The sequence below is a fragment of the Artibeus jamaicensis genome, unplaced genomic scaffold, assembly GCF_021234435.1.
Source record: "Artibeus jamaicensis isolate MK-2021 breed Jamaican fruit bat unplaced genomic scaffold, CSHL_Jam_final scaffold_804, whole genome shotgun sequence".
Classification (NCBI taxonomy): domain Eukaryota; kingdom Metazoa; phylum Chordata; class Mammalia; order Chiroptera; family Phyllostomidae; genus Artibeus; species Artibeus jamaicensis.
In genome coordinates this window covers 2,877,687-2,897,516 of record NW_026522055.1, presented here as the reverse complement: position 1 = coordinate 2,897,516, position 19,830 = coordinate 2,877,687, and the positions used below count along the sequence as shown (strand labels likewise).

General features: G+C 40.0%; 1 protein-coding gene across 1 annotated transcript; it reads right to left on the bottom strand.

Moving 5' to 3' along the window:
* Positions 1-7,831: 7,831 nt before the first annotated feature.
* LOC119038459 (zinc finger protein 211-like) lies at positions 7,832-18,212 on the bottom strand. The gene is made up of 3 exons (XM_037130955.2): positions 17,724-18,212; positions 16,771-16,897; positions 7,832-10,093 (listed from the first exon to the last, which is right to left on the bottom strand). The coding sequence occupies exons 1-3, from the start codon at positions 17,928-17,930 to the stop codon at positions 8,454-8,456; spliced, it is 1,974 nt and encodes a 657-aa protein (XP_036986850.2). The 5' UTR covers positions 17,931-18,212; the 3' UTR covers positions 7,832-8,453.
* Positions 18,213-19,830: the final 1,618 nt, after the last annotated feature.

Genomic DNA, 19,830 nt, shown 5'->3' with positions numbered 1-19,830 from the left:
GATTATGAATATACTTCTAAATTATATTTTGAATTAACTGTAGCGTCATAAAGGAAGTTGACCTATGTATAAGTTTTTATACATCCAATAAATTTTTTAAAATCACATGAAATATTGTAAAGAACTAATTATGGGTGTGTGTGTATACATATATATTGCATATATGTTGCATATATGTGCAATATATATATGCAATAAATGTTTAAAATAAATAATTCTGTAAATAGTTTTCCCTTTTAAAAATTCAGAGCAAATATAATTAAGTATATGCCAAAGTTTGAAAAAGCATTAAAACAAAGTGTAATAGAGGAGTTGAAAAGTTTGCATGAAGGAAAATAGTTCACACTTTCTAGAAACAAGAAACCCTTGATGGCCAAGTTTCCTGCATAGCCATAGCTCCAGGAAATTCTCTCACTTTGTGGAACTCAGTGTCCTTTCATTACCACTTGGGCAGACTTACATGTTCCCAGCCTTCTAGAGCCTTTTGTCTTCTGGCTGTTTCAGGAATACACATTGTATAACTCCCTCATTCCTTTCCATAGTTGGCAAACCATAATTTTCTTTAGAAATATTGATCAATCTCCATGCAGACATGCCCACTGTATTAACAGGTGAAATAATCACCATTTCCCAGCAAGGTGATAACATCCTGGAATCCAAAATCTGTATCTCAGATTCAGATGCTTCCTTTCAATACCTTCAAACATGCCAAAATTGTAGCCGTCCTGGCAACAAATATAAAGTAGCTACATAACCATATTTGGAAATAGATGTCATGTTTTTAGGGAAAATGGACATTATGCCAAAAAAACAGTTAAGAATGTTATGTAAATTATTTAGGGTGAGGGGTGGAACACAAACAAAAAAAGCCATATGGGATATATTCTGAGGAATGAAATGCCAAGGTGTCACACCATCTATTTGCTTTGGGGCTGCCTAATTAATTGCCGCTATGTGACCTCTACATATTTGGAGTATTCTTGCTCTCTTCACTGAGCACACAAACTGGGCCCCTTGATATTCATTCTAAGAGCTTTCTTCCATATGGAGTATGAGGATTGTGTGTTTTATTAAGTGTTTGAATGAACCTTAGTTTATATGAATTAATGGACAAATGTTTCTGACCTCAAAATATGAGTTGCAAGCGAATTCTATCAGAGTATTTTACTTACATGTTCATAAAGGTGGATGTTAAAAACTTTGTACTGAATGTTGTGAAAGGAAAAATCTTATTAAACAGGCCAATAAAATATTGTAAAATACATACAGCAACATAATCAGGCATGAAAAAATCTCAAAGCTAAAAAAGGAAAGTGATGTAGAATTCAATGAGTGAGGCTGAACAACGCCTGAAACTGACCTGACACCAGGTCTATGCTTAGGAAACTTTAACCTGTGACCTTTCTTACTTTTCTCTTAAAAATGACCTATGTTTATTTTTCATTATATATACTGTATCCTAAAATGTGTATTTGTATCTCAGTGTGGCCAGTGTATGCTGGGTACTGGGGTCACTGTTAAAAACAAAATAAGGAAAAACTACATTTCGACATCATATTCACTTATGCAGACAAAAGTAGGCTGCAAAGGAACACATGAGTTCGGAAGAGGTGGGTACAGAGATCCAGCCCAAATTACCCAGGTCTCCTGGGTGTCAAACTCCATGCTGAGGTCAAAGAAAAGGCAGAGGAACTGTAACTCAGTCTCAAAAAAATGTTCCTCTGAAAAACCCACAGGAGCTGACAGATGATGCCATTCCAGTGGAGACAGAAGGGCAGACGGTGTGTTCTGAAATTTTAGGAAAATAGATCATAATTGCACCAATGCAAAGACCAGCTTCAGCTGAGCATCCCTGGTGAAGACCATACACTGTGAGGCAGCGTATGTATGCCAGTTCTGAGAGCTTCACATTTGTAGTGGAGACTGTCTGTGGCTCTGGAGCCAAAATACTGAGTTAAAATCCAGCCTCTTGAATATGACATTTATCTGTTGAGTGAACTTGGAGAACCTCACTCATCTCTTTAATCCTAGATGATTCAAGCTATTTGGTGTTAGTTTCCACTTCCAAAATTGTTTTCACAAAAGGAAAAAAATGTGGAAATGCAGACCCTAAAATCCTTTCAATGACAAGTACTTTGTTATGTAAGTAACTTTAGTTACTTACATAACAAAGTACTTACCTTTCCATGTAAGTACTTTCAATGATCTTCAAAGGCCAAGATAAGGCCACCTCCATCTGCACGTCATCATATTCAGCCAACTGAGATTCAGGGAGCTCTAGCGAGTCACTAGGATATTATTCCCTGCTTGAGACAGTACACTGAGGGGTCAGCACCAAAAGTACCTGCCTTCCTGTAGGTGGATCAGCAGTAAATGCACACCCCCACATAGGTGTTTGTGGGACACTGGGGGAGTGAGGAGTGCCTGGTTTGGGAGTATCTCTGAGGCCAGAAGCAGTTCCTCCAGCCCAGGAGGCTGGAGACACAGCTGATGCACTGCAAAAGGACACCATAGTACTTCACCTCCTCCAACACCTCAGGGATGTAGATATACCAGATACTCATTTCACAAAGGAGAAAACTTAATCTGAGTCCACAGAGGGACATTTCATGTGAGTCCCAAAGATATTTGGTATTCTGGAATTAACATTATGGGTGCCTGACCCAGCGTGTCGTCAGTCTGATCAATGGCTTCCATTTCTCTGAACTGCACTTTCAGAGTCCAAAATATTCTACCCATCCTGATGCCATTTGGATTCCTTGAGTCCTGTTCCAACACAAAACCCCCATGATAGAAGGCCAGAAAAATGGGATAATACTAGAAAGCAAAAGCTTAATTATGAAATGACTAGATTTTGAAAATAATAAAAAATGGTAATAGTCAAAGTGAAAATGAATGTCAAGTTTATTGTGCACAGCATTAAAAAGTAAAAAGGAATTGAACATATCAGTCCAACACACAAAAAAAACACATTTACTTAATACAGTAAAAAAGGCAACAAACTATTGAAATTTCAACATGGATCTTTGTTATTTTTATGTCCTTTAATTATAAAAAACTCCCCAACTCATATCAGATTAGACAGAACATAGGCTTAGGCAATTTAGCAAATATAAAGTAATAGCAAATACACATATGAGAAAAAAGTTAGCATGAATCCTTAGAAACATACAATCCAACAACAGTGAGGTAGAACTGCAATATTGAAAAAAAGACTTTAGCCCTGGCTGGTGCAGCTCAGTGGTTGAGTGCTGGCCTGTGAAACAAAGGGTCACCGGTTCAATTCCCAGTGAGGGTACATGCATAGGTTGCAGGCCAGGTCCATAGTAAGAAAAGTGTGAAAGACAACCACACATTGATGTTTCTCTCCCTCCCTTCCTCTTCTAAACATAAAGAAATAAAATCTTCTTTAAAACGTTTAAATGAAAAAACTACTAACCAAACCAAGTATTATCTCCCCTATGACTCAGGCTGTCCAAAGAGGTACTGACAAAGGCAAATGAAACTTATAGCCATATAAACAATTATAAACATTTATACCAGTATTAAAGTCAAAAATTAGAAATAACTGAATTCAATGGATGTAGTGCTTTCTTCAAAGAATATTTCTCAGCAAAAACAGATTACCTACTAACATATCATTTAAAAAAACTCCAATTATACATGCAATGTAAATGAAAGCATAAATACTATTATTCTCATCATATAAATTTAAGAAATTGCAAATTAATCTATTAGAATGGAATGTAACTCAATGTTTCCTTACTGAGGTGTGAAGGGCAGGAGACAAGAAAATGGGCATGAATTAAATTCCCAGTGACAGTAAAGACAGTATTGACTACGGTGATGGTGTTAGGGTTGTGTGTAAGTGAAGACTGATCCAATATTATACTTGAATTATGATGCTTACTAGTAAAAGTTTATTAAAAATGGGTCATGATTTTAAAGGTTTCAGCCAAGGAGGAAGATTAGGTAGATACACATCACTTCCTTGCACAAACAAAAGAAAGATAACGATCAATTCAAAAACAAATCCAACAACCAAGGAATTAAAGATACATTCATCCAGACTGGTAGGAGAGGTTGGAGACAGGAAGCCAGCATGGCGAAAACATGGGGTAAGGTGTGGCTGACGGACAGGGGTGGGCAGGGTGTCAGCTGGTGAACCAGGATATCCCACTTTTGCATGCAGATAAGCCAGGAAGAACACCTGGGGAGTGGGACAAACTACACAATCCAGGGAAATATTTCCCTGTTCCAGCACAGGGAAATAAAGCCTCAAAACCTATGGCTATAAATATCTGTGGGAGTTGCAGCAGCTGGAGAAACTCCCGTTTTCACAGAAGAGTCCATTGGAGAATCCCATGGATTCCTAGAACGTACACAAGTCCAGCCACCCAGAAATCAGCACCTAAAAGACACAATCTACTTGTGGGAAGCAAGAGAAGCGACGGAAATTAGGGCAAGAGCCAAGCGAGCAGGCAAGTGGCATTATTCCCTCTAGGACCCCTCCCCCACATACAATGCCACAACCAAGCAAAGTGGGATGCCTTGCCCTGGTGAATATATAAGGCTGGGGTCCTCCTTACAATGTAACAGGTACGCCAACACAAAGAAATATGGTCCAAATGAAAGAACAGATTAAAACCTCACAGAGAGGAGTTCCAGCCAAAATATAGATATAGATAGAAACACTTCACTTCCTTGCACAACCAAAAGAAGGATAACAACCAATCTAAAAACAATAAAGCACCAGAAGTGCCAAAAAATTAAACTGTAGAACTCTGACAACCAAGAAGTAAAACACTCAGCCACACCATTTGGAGAGGCAGAGATGGGAAGATGAACAGCTGAGGGGAGAAGATGTGCAGCAAGGCAGCAGACCAAGCAGGCAAGAAGGGGCTGGCTAAATGGGAAACTAAAGACAAACATAGCTGTAAACTACTGCGGGAGTTGCCACAGCAGGAGAAACTCCCAGTCTCATATGAGAATTTGTTGGAAAGTAGGGCTAGAGGGGAGCAAGTGAGCAGCAGTTTCCTCTGACCTATCCCCCAAGACAGTGCCACAACACAGCACAGAGGGTTGAAGTTGAAAGCTTATCTGAACAAATAATGAAGGAAAACTTCCCCAATCTGGCGAAGGAAACAGACTTCCAAGAAGACCAGAGAGTCCCAAAGAAATTGGACCCAAGAAGGAACACACCAAAGCACACCATAATTTCATTACCCAAGATTAAAGATAAAGAGAGAATCTTAAAAGCACCAAGAGGAAAGGAGAGAGTTACCTACAAAGGGGTGCCCAAAAGACTATTAGCTGATTTCTCAAAACAAACTTTATAGGCAAGAAGGGGCTGGAAAGAATTATTCCAAGTCATGAAAGGCAAGAACCTACATCCAAGATTATTCTAGCCAGCAAAGCTATCATTTAGAATGGAAGAGCAGATAAAGTGTTTCCCAGATAAGGTCACATTGAAGGAGTTCATCATTACCAAACCCTTATTATATGAAATGTTAAAGGGGCATATCTAAGAAAAAGATAAAACTACAACAGTAAAATGACAACAAACTCACAACTGTCAACAATTGAACTGAAAAAACAAAAACTAAGCAAACAACTAAGAACAGAATCACAGAAATGGAGATCACATGGAGAATTATCAGTGAGAAAGGGGTTGGAGACAATAGGGATAAAAGGTACAGAGAATAAATACCATAAATTGTTGACATAAAATAGACAGGGGTAGGCTAGAACAGCATAGTGTGGGGGCAACTTTTCTCACAAGTCCCCCTGTCCGCCACGGATGACAGTAAACAAGACATGGCATGATCTGCTTGCGGAGGAGAGGTGGGCAGTCCCTCAAAAGGGAAAGGCTGTGAGCAGTAGCCAGTTTTTCAGGGGAAAAAAGGCGTTGACTCCCCTCCTCCAGGGCTTTTATTGGGTTGTAATACACAGGAATACAGGGGTCAGACAGTAGATAACATTTCAAAGAAATCTGAGGTCTTAGTCTGAGTCAGTGTCTGTCAGGAAAGGGGGTTGCAGAAACTTTGGGAGACATATTCATTTCCTGCTTGGACCCTTATCATATGAATGAAAGCACTCTTAGCAGGGCAGATTTCACAGGTTTATCAGGAATCCTTTGTGATGCCAGATTTTTCCCCCCAGGACTTGCTCTAGCAAGGCAAAGAGCTACACCCCTCCCCCTCAGGTATTCAGGCTTAATGGGATTAGAGTCAGGAAGTGCTTCTCTCAGAGGACAGGGGACTTGGGCTGTCACATCGTGGGGGGCATGGGTCTATTGCTCAGTCTTTGTTGCAGCCCTGAGTCCTTCCATAAAGGCCTCCCAAGTGGTCGAGTCTGGCTTAGGTTGCTCCCCACTGTGAGACTTACCCGTCATGGACTTCCAACCATGCTTTGGGGGCAGGGAGAGGAAACCGAGGCAGCATTTGCTACCAGAGACAAGCTTTGTCTCCTGTGGCTCACATTCCAGAGGTTGTCGCTCCCTCATCCTTAGCCACAGGGGGTAGAGTTACAATTCCTGAAACCAGGCAGTGCGGTCCACAACAGTATAGAAAATGGAGAAGCCGAAGAACTTGTAAGTACAACCAATGGGCATGAACTAAGCGGGGGGTGGGGGGATGCTGAAGGGAGAGGGGTGCAGGGCAGAGGGAGATAAAGTGGAGAAAAAAATTAGGTAACTGTAATGGTGTAATTAATAAAATAAGAAAATAAAAATAAAAATGGTTCCAGATCTAAAGAAGTTGTACGTCCAACTTTTTTGTGAAAATAGGTTCAGCAACTCTATATTCAATTTACATTCTCATGGGCTCTAGGAGAAATTTTGCCTGAGAGCAAATACAGCCAACAATAAAACCTCATTGAAACCAACATTACTTCGGGCTCACTCAAAATTGCAACATTCCTTAATTATACATATACGTTTTATTTTTCTCTGCCAGGGCACCAGTTGCTCTGACGTGAACATCTGAGAGGTGATAGAATTCAAAACATTTGTTTTTAATTTCATCAATTTTAGAGGAAAAGAGAATGAGTGAGAAAAAGGGGAGGGGAAAGAGAGGATTTGTTGTTCCACTTACATTTACATTCATTTGTTGGGTTGTGTATGCGCTCTGTCCAGAGATTGAACCAGAACTTTATCAGATCAAGATGACACTCTAACCAATTGAGCAACCTGGCCATGGACACAAACCTTTTGATTATATTCAATGACAATGTCTGAATCAACTGTAGATAAATATTCCTGTAAGCCATGTCATTTGTGTACACAATGATCCTGCAGTTTTCTCTCAAAAACATGTCTGGATGCATGCTCAGAAGAGGCACATTCCACCTAGCTAGCTGCAGTCTCCTCCAACTGCCTACTTAGACCAGTGTTTCTGCTGCAAACAGTTTCCCCTAACCTCTATTGTACTGCAACTAGTGACCATCACCCATGTAATTGTAGACATTATGTTACATGGCCCTGCAAGACCTGGGCCAGAGATTCCCTTCAAAAATGTTGCTGAAATTTAAAAACAGTCCATGCTGTTCCCAGATGTACATGAGAATGACAGAGCTACCCTCTCTTTGGAGTGATCTCTGTGTCACTTAAAACTCACAGCATCAAGAATTCTCATCAGAACTAGGGAGCCCACAGTCAACCAGGAATGGAAATTTGTGAAAAAAACTGCTAAGTTAATCTGAGCAGTAAACTGTCCGCATTGAGGCAGAGAAAATGTGAGACACACATAAAATTGTTCACCACTCCATGCCTGTAGGATCTAAGTTTGTATATAAATTATCCACACACAATAAACACACAACATTAAAGAACTAAGAAAAAAAGCCTTTATTATTTACAATCCAAAAGGCAATGAGCCTGGCAGTTCTTGCACTGGTGACATGGGCACTCAAAAATGTATCACTCATACCTAACCATGAAAAAAAAGCCCTGCATGCTGACAGCTGGATTCTATATTCTCTGGATCGGTAATGAGTTGTCAATGCGCCAACTAGAGAGAGTGAAAGGAGAAAGATCTAAAAAGTTAGGCTACTCCTAATTTTCTCCAACAAACCAGATAACTTATCTTCCATGAGCACATTAGAAAGGTGACTGATACATCTGTGATAACCTTATACATGATGCAGATGCAATCTCTTCATTAACAGAAGCATGCAGTGACAGGGATCTGTCATAGACCTGGATAAATCAGAAAGCACAATTTAGATACATATGCTTCCCACATAAAAAACAATTTCTGGAGAATTTCCTTATTGTAGATATTTCATTGTGAGAGATACACAAGGCTTCAAACTTTCCCTATACATTTGTGAACAGGGGGGAAAAAGTACCTTTCCTAGACATCTAAGACCATGTCCCCATGTGAATTTTTATATGAGAAGGTAGGTTAGAATTTTGGCTAAAAGATTTCCCTCATTAAGTATATTCATAAGGCCTAACTCCTGTGTAATTTCTGATGGTAAGAGAAGCCATTGTGGCTGTAAAAAGACTTCCCACATTCACTGCACTCGTAAGGCCTTTCTCCAGTGTGAACTCTCTGATGATAAACGAAGCTAGACCTATCAGAGAAAGATTTCCCACATTCACTGCACTCATAAGGCCTTTCTCCAGTGTGAATTCTCTGATGATAACGGAGATTACTGCTACTGTAAAAAGACTTCCCACATTCATTGCACTCATAAGGCCTTTCTCCAGTGTGGACTCTCTGATGAATACGGAAGCCAGAATCACTGGCAAAAGATTTCCCACATTCATTGCACTCATAAGGCTTTTCTCCAGTGTGGACTCTCTGATGAGCACGGAAGCCAGCTTTATTGGTAAAAGATGTCCCACATTCACTGCACTTATAAGGCCTTTCTCCAGTGTGGACTCTCAGATGAGCACGGAAGCCAGTACTACTGGTAAAAGATTTCCTACATTCACTGCACTCATAAGGCCTTTCTCCAGTGTGAACTCTCTGATGATAACGGAGGCCACTATCACTAGCAAAAGATTTCCCACATTTACTGCACTTATAAGGCCTTTCTCCAGTATGGACTCTCTGATGATAACGGAGGCCACTATCACTGGTAAAAGATTTCCAACATACGATGCACTCATACGGCCTTTCTCCATTATGAATTCTCTGGTGATAAAGGAGTTTAGTGGTATTGGGAAAAGATTTTCTACATTCATTGCACTCATAATGCTTTTCTCCTGTGTGAATTCTCTTATGACGACGAAGAACACTGATTCTGGTAAAAGATTTTCCACATTCACTGCATTCATGAGAACTTTCAGGTCGGTGAACACTCTGATGATAACAAAATCCAGTTCTACTGGTAAATGTTTTCCCACATTCACTGCACGCATAAGGCCTTTCTCCAGTGTGAACTCTCTGATGATAATGAAGGCCAGAGCCACTGATGAAAGATTTCTTGCATTCACTGCACTTATAACGTCTCTCTCCAGTGTGACTTCTCTGATGATAACGAAAACTAGACATTCTGGTATAATGTTTTTCACAAATATGGCATACAAGAAACTGTCTTGCAGTATGAACAGCACTGTTCTCAAAAAACGTGTCGTTACAAGCAACAACTTTTTTACATTCATTGGGGGTAGAATAATTTTTTCTTTTTCCTATAGTCACCTCAGATGTCGAGATTTTAATTGGCTCCTCCCTGGTATGAGTAGCCTGTTGTTGATGTCTTGACCCTGTATTGATGTCTTGTCCAACCTCCACACAGGTAAAAAGCTTTTGTGGCACATCAAAATTGCAGCCCTTCCCAACAGACATCCTGTCCACAACTCTTATGAAAGGCTTTTCTCCCACATGTTGCTCCTGGTACTGGTGACAGTTTGTACTCAAATAAAATTGTTTTGCACGTGCCCCACACCTCAGCAGTTTAAGGGTATACTGTGTTTCATGCTGCTGAATAAATTGAAAAATGTCTCTCAAGACGGGCCCACAACTCTCACAAGGGTGGCTCTTCCTGGAAGATACAACTAACTTGGGATTCTCTGTCTGTGACATTTTTACAGAAAAGCTCTGTTCAACTGATGCTTCCACATGCTCTGCTCCATGACAGCAACCTGAACAAAAGGAAATGCTGGTGAAGAATATGTTGACTTTATAGGGAAGTAATATCCTAATCAGAAATGGCCATCTGTAACAGCTACATGATTCTATAAAATTATTTTCAAGACATGTGAATTAGGCTCTGAAATCACTGTTAGTCAAGAATGGTGGAAACCTCACCAAGGTAAAGACATGAGCATAAGATGGGACACAGAGAACAGAGGCAGGGCCTTACTAGTTGTTCCTCTACAGATGGCTTCCTATAGGAACTTTCCTGCTAGTGATGTGAGACTGTGTAGAATAATTTGATGAACTCAAACTTATTGACATCACCTGTACTAGAGAATATGATGTTCAAGGTCTATATAGTACTTGCTTACTGCAAGGGACTGTAAGCATGGAACAAAGTTGAAGTGAAGTGAAAAACAACCTGCAAGAGTAATGGTTGAGGTGTAAAATTTAGAAAGAGGAAGATTATCCATGGGCTGGGAATCTAAGTAGAAATGATAATTTAGAACTGAATAGTTGACAGCATGTCACCAAAAAGATGATTAAGTTCAATTTGGTAAGGAACTGGCAATAGTATCAAAATACTTCTGGGGAACAAAAGGGGGTTCCTAGGCATAACCTTAAGAACACCCTGGCATCAAATGCTTTCCAACGGCCCTTCATCAGGTTAAGACAGCCTCAGGGTTCACTCTGCCATGTATAGTGTCGATCTTCTCCTGGGATGCACAAATGATTCTTAAATCCCAGATTAGTCCCTACATTGAATACAGATGATATAAATGTTAAAAGAAAAACAGAAGAAATGGATGGCCAGCACTGTGGTAGGGGGAAAGCACAAAAGAGATCAGGGAACAAAGATTTATGTGCATGAGGTCAGGAAGGTGTCCAAACAAGAAATTGATTTCTTCCTTCTTTCAGAACAAGGAGACAGCTATTCACAAACAGAATCAAAGACTATACTTTCAGGGATCATTTCTATAGTCCGTTACAGAATCGAACATGGGGAAAGGGAATAAAAATATGATTATGACAGACGACAAATTAGTCCTGACCAGTCAGCTCAGTCGGTTAGAGCTTCATCGCAATACGCCAGGGTTGTGGCTTTGATCCCCACTCAGGGCACATAAAAGAAGATACCAATGAATGCATAAATAAATGGAAAAACAAATCAATCTTTCCCTCTCTGCCCAACTCCCCATCATCTCTCTCTCTAAAACCAATTGCAAAAAAAGAAAAATAGCAAAGCAAAAGAGGGAAAAATAGAGAACAGACTACAAATGATGACTGGGAAGATGAGGTTACCAAACATATTTGAAAATGCCAATGCTCAAAAATAAGGCTCAGAGTTACTCTATCAGCCACTGTGACTGCACGCAGGTTGACTTTAGTGGACTGTTCTGTAAAAAACACTGGAAATTTTTGTTTTTTAAGAACCAGAGAGGCCCTTACAACATTTGCAAACTTCCCACATTTACACATCAGAGGACCCTACAGTGTTTCTCAGCATGAAAGCCAAAAGAAATTTCTTTGTCCACAACCTAGTGAAGAGAGAAAATAAAAATCAGTATGTGCCCAGCTGTATTAGCCACCAAAGTCTCCAAAACCCTTGACTGTCAGTGAAAAAACATGCTGCCAAAGCCACTGTGGACCAGTACATTTTTTGCTATTCTGACCTCAGCTCACGTACTATCAAGAAGAATAGGTTTGTGGGCATTCTCTTGACTTTGAAACACACCACCTCACCTAGCCAACACTCCTGAATTCACATGCAGATAAATCTGTTTCTCTAGTCAGAACTGGTCCCTAGGTTACTACTGTTCCCTAGGGACCAGTGCATATGAAAAGAAGTAACTGCTTTATCAAATCAATAGACATCAATAGAGGATGATATTAAACAGAAGGACACCAACAAGAGGATAGTTTTTAAATAATCAATACAAAACAAATGGATATCTATGTATAGCCTGATGAGAAATCCAAAATATTTAATTTAAAAATGTCTATGAGCTACATCAGAACATAAATGAAACCAAGTAAATAAAGAAACCAACACAGAAACATAAGGACAATATCAGATAGAAAAATTTAAGAATAATAAAACAAACACTGGAATTGATGGATTGCAATGAATAAAATAAAAAATGAAAGAAGGATTATCAAAAGAATCCCTTAAGCATGTCATCTCTAAGGGGACATTTGAAAGCATCAAGATGAAATGAAATAAAGAGGGAAATAAATTTTTTAAATTTAGCAAGGTGAATTAAGTAACACCATCAAGATAACAGATACATGCATGATGGAAATTCCTGGAAACACTGAGGGTGTTGGTGGTGGGTTGAGACAGAGAGAAGAAGAGAGAAGAAAAGAGAAGAAAGGAGAAATAAAGGGAGAGCATTTATTTAAAGAAAATAAACTGAAGACTGAGTTCCCAAATCGGAAAAAGGTCTGTGAATAATCAAGTGCACAGATACTCAAAGGTACCTGTACAACATTTTAAACTGGACTTCACCAAAAGATATTATAATGAAAGTACCTTAAATCAAAGGCAAAGAGAGCTGTGAAAGCAGAAAGAAAATAGAAACTGCCCTAGCTGGTAGATTGAGGGTTGGCCTATGAACTGAAAGTTTTGTGGCTTAATTCCTAGTCAGGTCATATGCCTAGGCTGCCGGTCAAGCTCCCAGTTGGGGGTGTGCAAGAGGCAATTAGTTGATGTTTCTCTCACACATCAATATTTCTCTCCCTCTCTTTCTCCCTACCTTCCTTCCATCTAAAAGATAAATAAATAAAATCTTTTTAAAAAAGAAAGAATATAGAAACTCATCTCATGGATGGGAAACAACTGAGTAACGGTAACAGTATGTTCCTCTCAAAAACACTTGCAGGCTAGGAGAAAACAAAATGATATATTCAAAACACTAAATGGAAACCATCAATATTTTATCTAGAAAAACCTGTTCTTTGGAATAAAATACTTTCCCGTACAAACAAATCCAAGAAGTTTACTGCCATTCAACCTGACCTTGTAGAAATGCTAAAGTTTTTGAAGATGAAATAAGAGAATACTAAATAGAAACTCAAGTAGATGTGAAGTGTAAATATCACCAGTGAAGTTGAGAATGAAATCAAATTCATAGTACTGTAACAATGGATTGGTACAACATGTACTATGTAACTACTATAAAAATTAAACCTAGTAAAGATAACAAAGCTAACATTGTGCACTTTATATTTTATACACACACACACACACACACACACACACACATACATCTTTAGAAGGGAAGGGAAGGAGAGAAGGAGAGAAATATCAATGTATGGTTGCTTTTGGTGTATCCCCTGCTGGGAACTGGCTCCAGTTGGGAACTGGCCTGCAACCCAGGCATATGCCCTGACGGGGAATCAAACCACAATCTTTTGGTTCGCGGGACCATGCTCAATCCACTGAGCTACAACAGCCAGGGCACATTGTGTACTTTATAATAGATGTGAATTGTGATGTGAAAAGCATGTACAGGGGTATGTGGTGGTGATTCTAATGCAGAATTTTTGGATGCAACTGAATGTGTTATCAGGCTCTGGCTGGTATGGCTCAGTGGACTGAGCACTGGCTTGCAGACTGGAAGGTCACAGTTTCAATTCCTGGTCAGGGTACATGCCTGGGTTATGGACCAGGTCCCCAGTTGGGGGTGTGCGAGAGGCAATGAATTGATGTTTCTCACTTGCGCTCCCTCTCTAAAAATTAACAAATAAAAAATTTTTTTAAAAGAAAGTGTTATCAGGATAAAATAGATTGTAAAGAGTATGAGTAGTTTTACATAAATCTTTTGGAAAACACAAGTAAAAATGTATGTAATAGACATACAACAGAGAAGAGAGTCAAACCACAATGGGAAATCTTTAAACCACAAAAGAAGACCACAAGACAGGAAGACAAAAAAGTACACTGCAAAAGAACCAGAAACCAATGAAGAAGTGGCAATTACAGCTCCTTAAAAAAATTCTCCAATCAAGTGATATTATTGGGACTGAAAAGATAAAGACAAAAAAGAACAGGTGCAATATGCTGCCTACAAGAGACACTGAACCTTTTATGTACCCAAACAGGCTAAAAGTAAAGAGATGCAAAAAATATTACAGGCAAACAAAAAAAGCAGCTCAAAATTTATCAGATGAAACAGGCCACCTCAAAAACTGTCACGAGAGACTCTAAATTCATCAGAGAATAATAAATAAGTCAATTCATCAAGGAGATAACAAATGTAAGCATTATGAACTAAACAACAGAGCAACTACATATAATTAAGCAAATACTACCAGATGTGAAGGCAGAAAAAGAAACCCAATTATTAGTAAAGAACTTCAATATTGCTTTTTTAACAATGATATATCATCCCATCAAAAAGTAATAAGGAATTATTGAAGATTAACTACACTTTAGAGCACCTGAACTAATAAATATATAGAGAACATTCCATCCAAAAGCTGCAGATGATGGATTCTTCTCACATGCCTATGAAACATTTCTAGGTAGATCATATACTAGGTAAAAAATCAAGCCTCAAACTTTGACAAAAAAATCACATCAAGTATCTCATTTCATCACAATGTATAAATCTTAAAATCAAGTTTACTTTCTAGAAACCTTGAAAATTCACTATGATGAAATGAAAACAATACACTCCTGAACAATCAGTTGTCAAGAAAAGAAAACCCCACAAAAACCAAAAGAGAACTCCCTTGCACCTCAAGAAAGTTAACTAGAAAAGGAACAGATTCCAATAAATATTATGACCAACATAAATGCAATAGTGACAAGACACAAAAAAGAGAGTATTTATGAACTATTTTTTGAAAGACACACAAAATTAGCAAACCTTTACCTAAACTAAAACAAAAGATTCAAGTCTCAAATAAATTAAAGAACAACTTAAGATAAGACATTACACCTGACACTAAGAATCACAATGCCTCATAAGAGATGTTGGCACATGCCATAATCTTACATATACAAAACTTGTCAAATTCCCACTATAAATTTCTGAAACTAATAAACAGCTTCAGAATTCTGGCCAGGTAGCTAAGTTGGTGAAAGCATGGTCCCAAATGCCAAGATTGTGGGTTCAATTCCCCATCAGGGAACATGCAAGGGCCACCCAATGAATGCATACATGTGTGGAACAACAAATCAATGTTTTCTCCCATTCTCTCACATTCCTTCCTCTGTCTAAAAATCACTAAATAAACAATTTAAAAAATACATTAATTTGTCCTGGCTGGTGTAGCTTAGTGGACTGAGTGCGGGCCTGCGAACCAGAGTAGCGTGGTTCGATTCCCAGTCAGGGCACATGCCTGGGTTCCAGGCCAGTTCCCAGTGGGGCACGCACAAGAGGCAACTATACATTGATATTTCTCTCCTTCTCTCCTTCCCTTCTCTTCTGAAGATAAATAAATTTTTTAAATCTTTTAAAAAATAAAATAAAATAAAATAAATAAAAATACATTAATTCATGGAGAATAAATTACAGTATACAAAACCAACAAACAAATCCCACTTCTGTTGCTACACACTAATAATAAAATAAAGTCTTTGATTAAAAAAAGGAAGAGTCATGTCCAGGTGGCTCAGTTCGTTGGAGCATTGTGACATAACCAAAAGGTTAAGGGTTTGATTTTAGGTCACAGTACACAAGTAGGTTGCAGTTTGGAGCGCATATATGAGGCAACCAATTGATGTTTCTCTCTCTCATACATGATTCTCTAACTCTCGCCCTTTCTCTGTTTCTCTCTAAAATCAACATACATATCCTTGGATCAGGATTAAAAAGTAAGTAAAGAAATAAAAATAGTACTCGATATTATAATAGCATAAAAAACAATTAAATACCAGAAATAAATTCAACCAAAAAAGGTGAAAATCTGTACACCGAACACTGTAAGACAGTGATGATAATATGACTTGGAGGTATTGTGGGTTTGGATCAGAAAATGTCACATTAATTATTTTGATTTCCCAGTAAATAATAAAGTTCCGTCCACACTATCCTGTAGGCTAGTAACAGAGCAACACCTGAGTCTAAAAGCAAAAACAAACAAAAAACCCCTTCTATATAACTTATTTAAAATTACTTTATCACTATGCACTGGTAACCAGCATCTGAGCCTGCTGAAAACCTGGCAACATTAAACATGCTTAATGCAGGGTTGCCAAAATCACTGCGACAGTATAAAAAGTAAAGAGAAAAAGTAATATCTGCAAAGCAAAATTAAGCCAATTGAAAAAGCCATGTCTCAGGAGGTGAGAAGGCTTATATGCAATATACAAGGGATTCAAAACTCATTAGCCAAGAAAAATGTAGAAACAATTTTCCAAACAAATATGTACAAATGACCAACAGGAATAGAAAAAATGCTTTTTCTCAGTAATCAAGGTGGAATTCCTTAGGATCTCTGCAACATTACAAGCCACAAATGCTTCCTTTTGAGTTCAGTACAATAGATATTGGTACTGCATGGGGAGAAAAGGGAAGTGCAAACAAAGCAGTCCTACCAAGGAAAGCAACTATTCAGAAAACTGGAAAATCAAGCAGTGCTTACAGTCCACATGTGAGGAGTAAGGACCTACTAGACAATAGGAGGCATGGGAAATGTAAAGCTAAGTCCATGTAACTGGTGAGGGTCTTACCCAGCGAGGATATAAGTTCAAAGTTCTCCACCATCACACTCAGGTACAGGTGCCTCTGATGGTCACTGAGGAGGCACCATTCTTCCCTGGAGAAATACAAGGCAATGTCCGCAAAGGTCACACTAACCTGTCAGAGTGGACACAAATGAGAGCTGCCTGAGAACCACAATACTACTCCTTATAAAACCTCCCCACACTTAATTTCCTCCAGGGCTCTGCAATTCACTGTGGACACCAGGCCCTAATACCAATGCTGGCTGTTCTTTCATCACAGACCCATTAACCATGTTGAACAACAGCAGTTCCGTTGGGGGACCCAGGGGAGAGCAATAAATGCCACTGAACCGTTGGGTTGTGACTAGAGTCCCATTCTTCCCAACAAGCAAGTCCACTGAGTCTCCCAGATCATGCCTCCAAGCACAGCCAAACATGGGCTTATGCTTTACACTAAAGGCCACAGAACAGGTAACCAGGACCATCAACTCACACTTTTATTACGTACAAAATTGTAGAATGTTGGCCTCATTTACATCTTCAGACCCCAGGTTCACTCCCTCAGCTCTGCCACCTTCCTGCACCGTAGCAGAGGCATATCTCTGGACTCACTCCAAAATTAGGCATTAGGAGTTAGGATCCATAAGAACCCCAGTTTTCTGATGGATCTACAGCCCAGTCAAGTCCCAAATGAGCAGCGAAAGTCCTTCCTACCTCACTTCTGATTTTTGCTTCAATATTCACCACCCAGATCCACATGGGAATTTCAAATCCGAATAAAACCTATCCACTCTGCACCGTACTTGCTGTGTCCTCAGAAACCACAACACTCCTCTCTCCAGTGACTTTTCCTCACGACCCCTGACGCAAAGCCTGGGAGGTAGGACGCCCGCACACCGGAAAGTAGGGTTCCGGTGGTGAGGCGATGAAGGAGGGAAGGGGGAAGGCCGTGCACTAACCCCAGTCGCGCCTCTCAGGGAGGCCACCAACGAAGGCTGTGGGTAAGGCGGAGAAGTAACGGCGGAAGATGAGGACACCGAGGGCATGGCGACCCCTGTCCCGGCTTTGGTCCTGTTCACCCAGGCAGGGTCGCCCAGCTCCTTACTCTCCTGTGTGCTGTGTGAACCATAGCCCTGGCGCCTTCCCCACCACGGCATCTTCACCATTACCCAGTAATCTGGAACCTCTGCGCAACGTGGTTGATCTCTAAGTAGAGACAAAAATGCCCCACGTGGCGCCGGAAGTCCATCCGGAAGTCCCGCCTTAGCGGCGCCCGCCCCTGACCCGGCCTATTCCGGCCCTTTATTGGCTAGGCGCCACGGTGTTCCTCGCTTGGTATTCTGGGTAGTATACATCACATTGTCCAAAATGGTGTTACTGGGTTTTTCTCACATCTCTTCCGGCTGCCAAAAAAGCCGTGATCCTTTGGGAAGGCCGGTGGAAGATGATATGTCCTCACAAAAGACACCTGGAAAATGGTTAAGAGGAGTTGTCATTTGTAACAGGGTGCAACCAAGGGGGGGGTGCAAAAAGGGATTTGGAATGGGGTCCAGAACTTAAGGTGTCCAAGAAATATTAGAAAAACATATAAGATGTCCTCATCCCTCCCCCAGTAATGGGTATGAGTTGGGGAAAGGGACGAATGGAGCAGGGCCATTGAGAGCTGTTTTGTACAGCAAAATAGCTTTGCAGCTAATCTCTGGCATGGTCGTTTTACATATCCACAGCCTTTAATTGGTTGCATAGATGTTAAATACCTGTGGCCAAGCTCTGAGCCTGGGGGGATGGAAGTGACTCCCCCCACACCCCACCCCTGCAAGATGTAACTGGGAGGTAGGTCCCTGAGCTACAGCTACAGCGCCTGCGCAAGAGCTTGGACAAGATTGGCTCCCTGCCATGGGGCCACACCTGCCCAGACTCATTATGGCAGCCCTGTAAAGCTGAAAAGATATAGGAGTGCTGGCAACTGATTGTGGGAGGAGTCGGAAATGGGGCTGCTGAGGAAGATTGGCGTAGAGATTTAAATCCAGATACGGCAGCCATTGGAGAGAGGACTGGGAGGTGCAGAGAGAGCCAAGCACTTTTGGCCAGAGTGGTGATCCCTGCAGCTTTGGTAGAAGAGGACTACATGGCTCTGAGGTGCTCCCTTTGGCTGAGTGGCCTGGGAAGCAGGAGAGACTTTGCTTGGGAGAAGGGTAAAAGAACTCTTGCCAGTAGGCCGAGAGAATGTGCCACATGACTTTGGATTAATTAGAGATCCTGCCTGGATGGTGACACAGCTGATGGTGCAACAGCCTAAAACACGAATGTTTGCTTCTTTTCCAGAGTTACGGTACCCCAAATTAGGGCAGCAGGGAGAAGGAAGCACTGTGGGCATCTGTGGGTATCCAAAAGGACTTCGATATTTTAAAGTAGTGACATTAGGTCACTACTTAAAGTCTGTATAGCATTAAATAAACATTTCCTTTTTTTTTTTTTCCCACAAATCTCTGGCATTGAGAAATGTCTTTCCTATCTGGTGGTGGACCATCAAGCCCAGTAGGGTATCCTTTTGGTAATAGTATAATTGCCCCCACCCCACCGTCTGTTCTGTAACAATCTTTTCCTGGCCAAGCAGCTTGGGTTTATATTAATAAAAACACATTGTCTGTGAATCCAAACAGTGAGTCGTAATAAAAGAAGCATTCCTGCATTACAGTCCTGAAAATTTTAGCTAACAAAAGATGTACTTATACCATCATTTATGTATGTGACAAATATAACATGAAACAGTAGGGCATGCCTTTGAAACAATAAGACTATGATATGTGATATAAACATTAAATAGAGGTCTACTGTTTAGATAATTTGCACGTCCATTAGAAAATTTTTTAAAATGTGGGACTATTGAATTCTGATGGTTATTGGAGTTTTTGTTAATATAAAAACCACAGTGAAAGAAAATTTGCCTTTTACAGACATATTTAAGATATCAAGTGAGATAATGTTTCAGGCATTCTGAATGTGATAAGATTACAAACATAATTTATAAGTTATGCAACACTGCAGCCGTCCTGGCACCACATG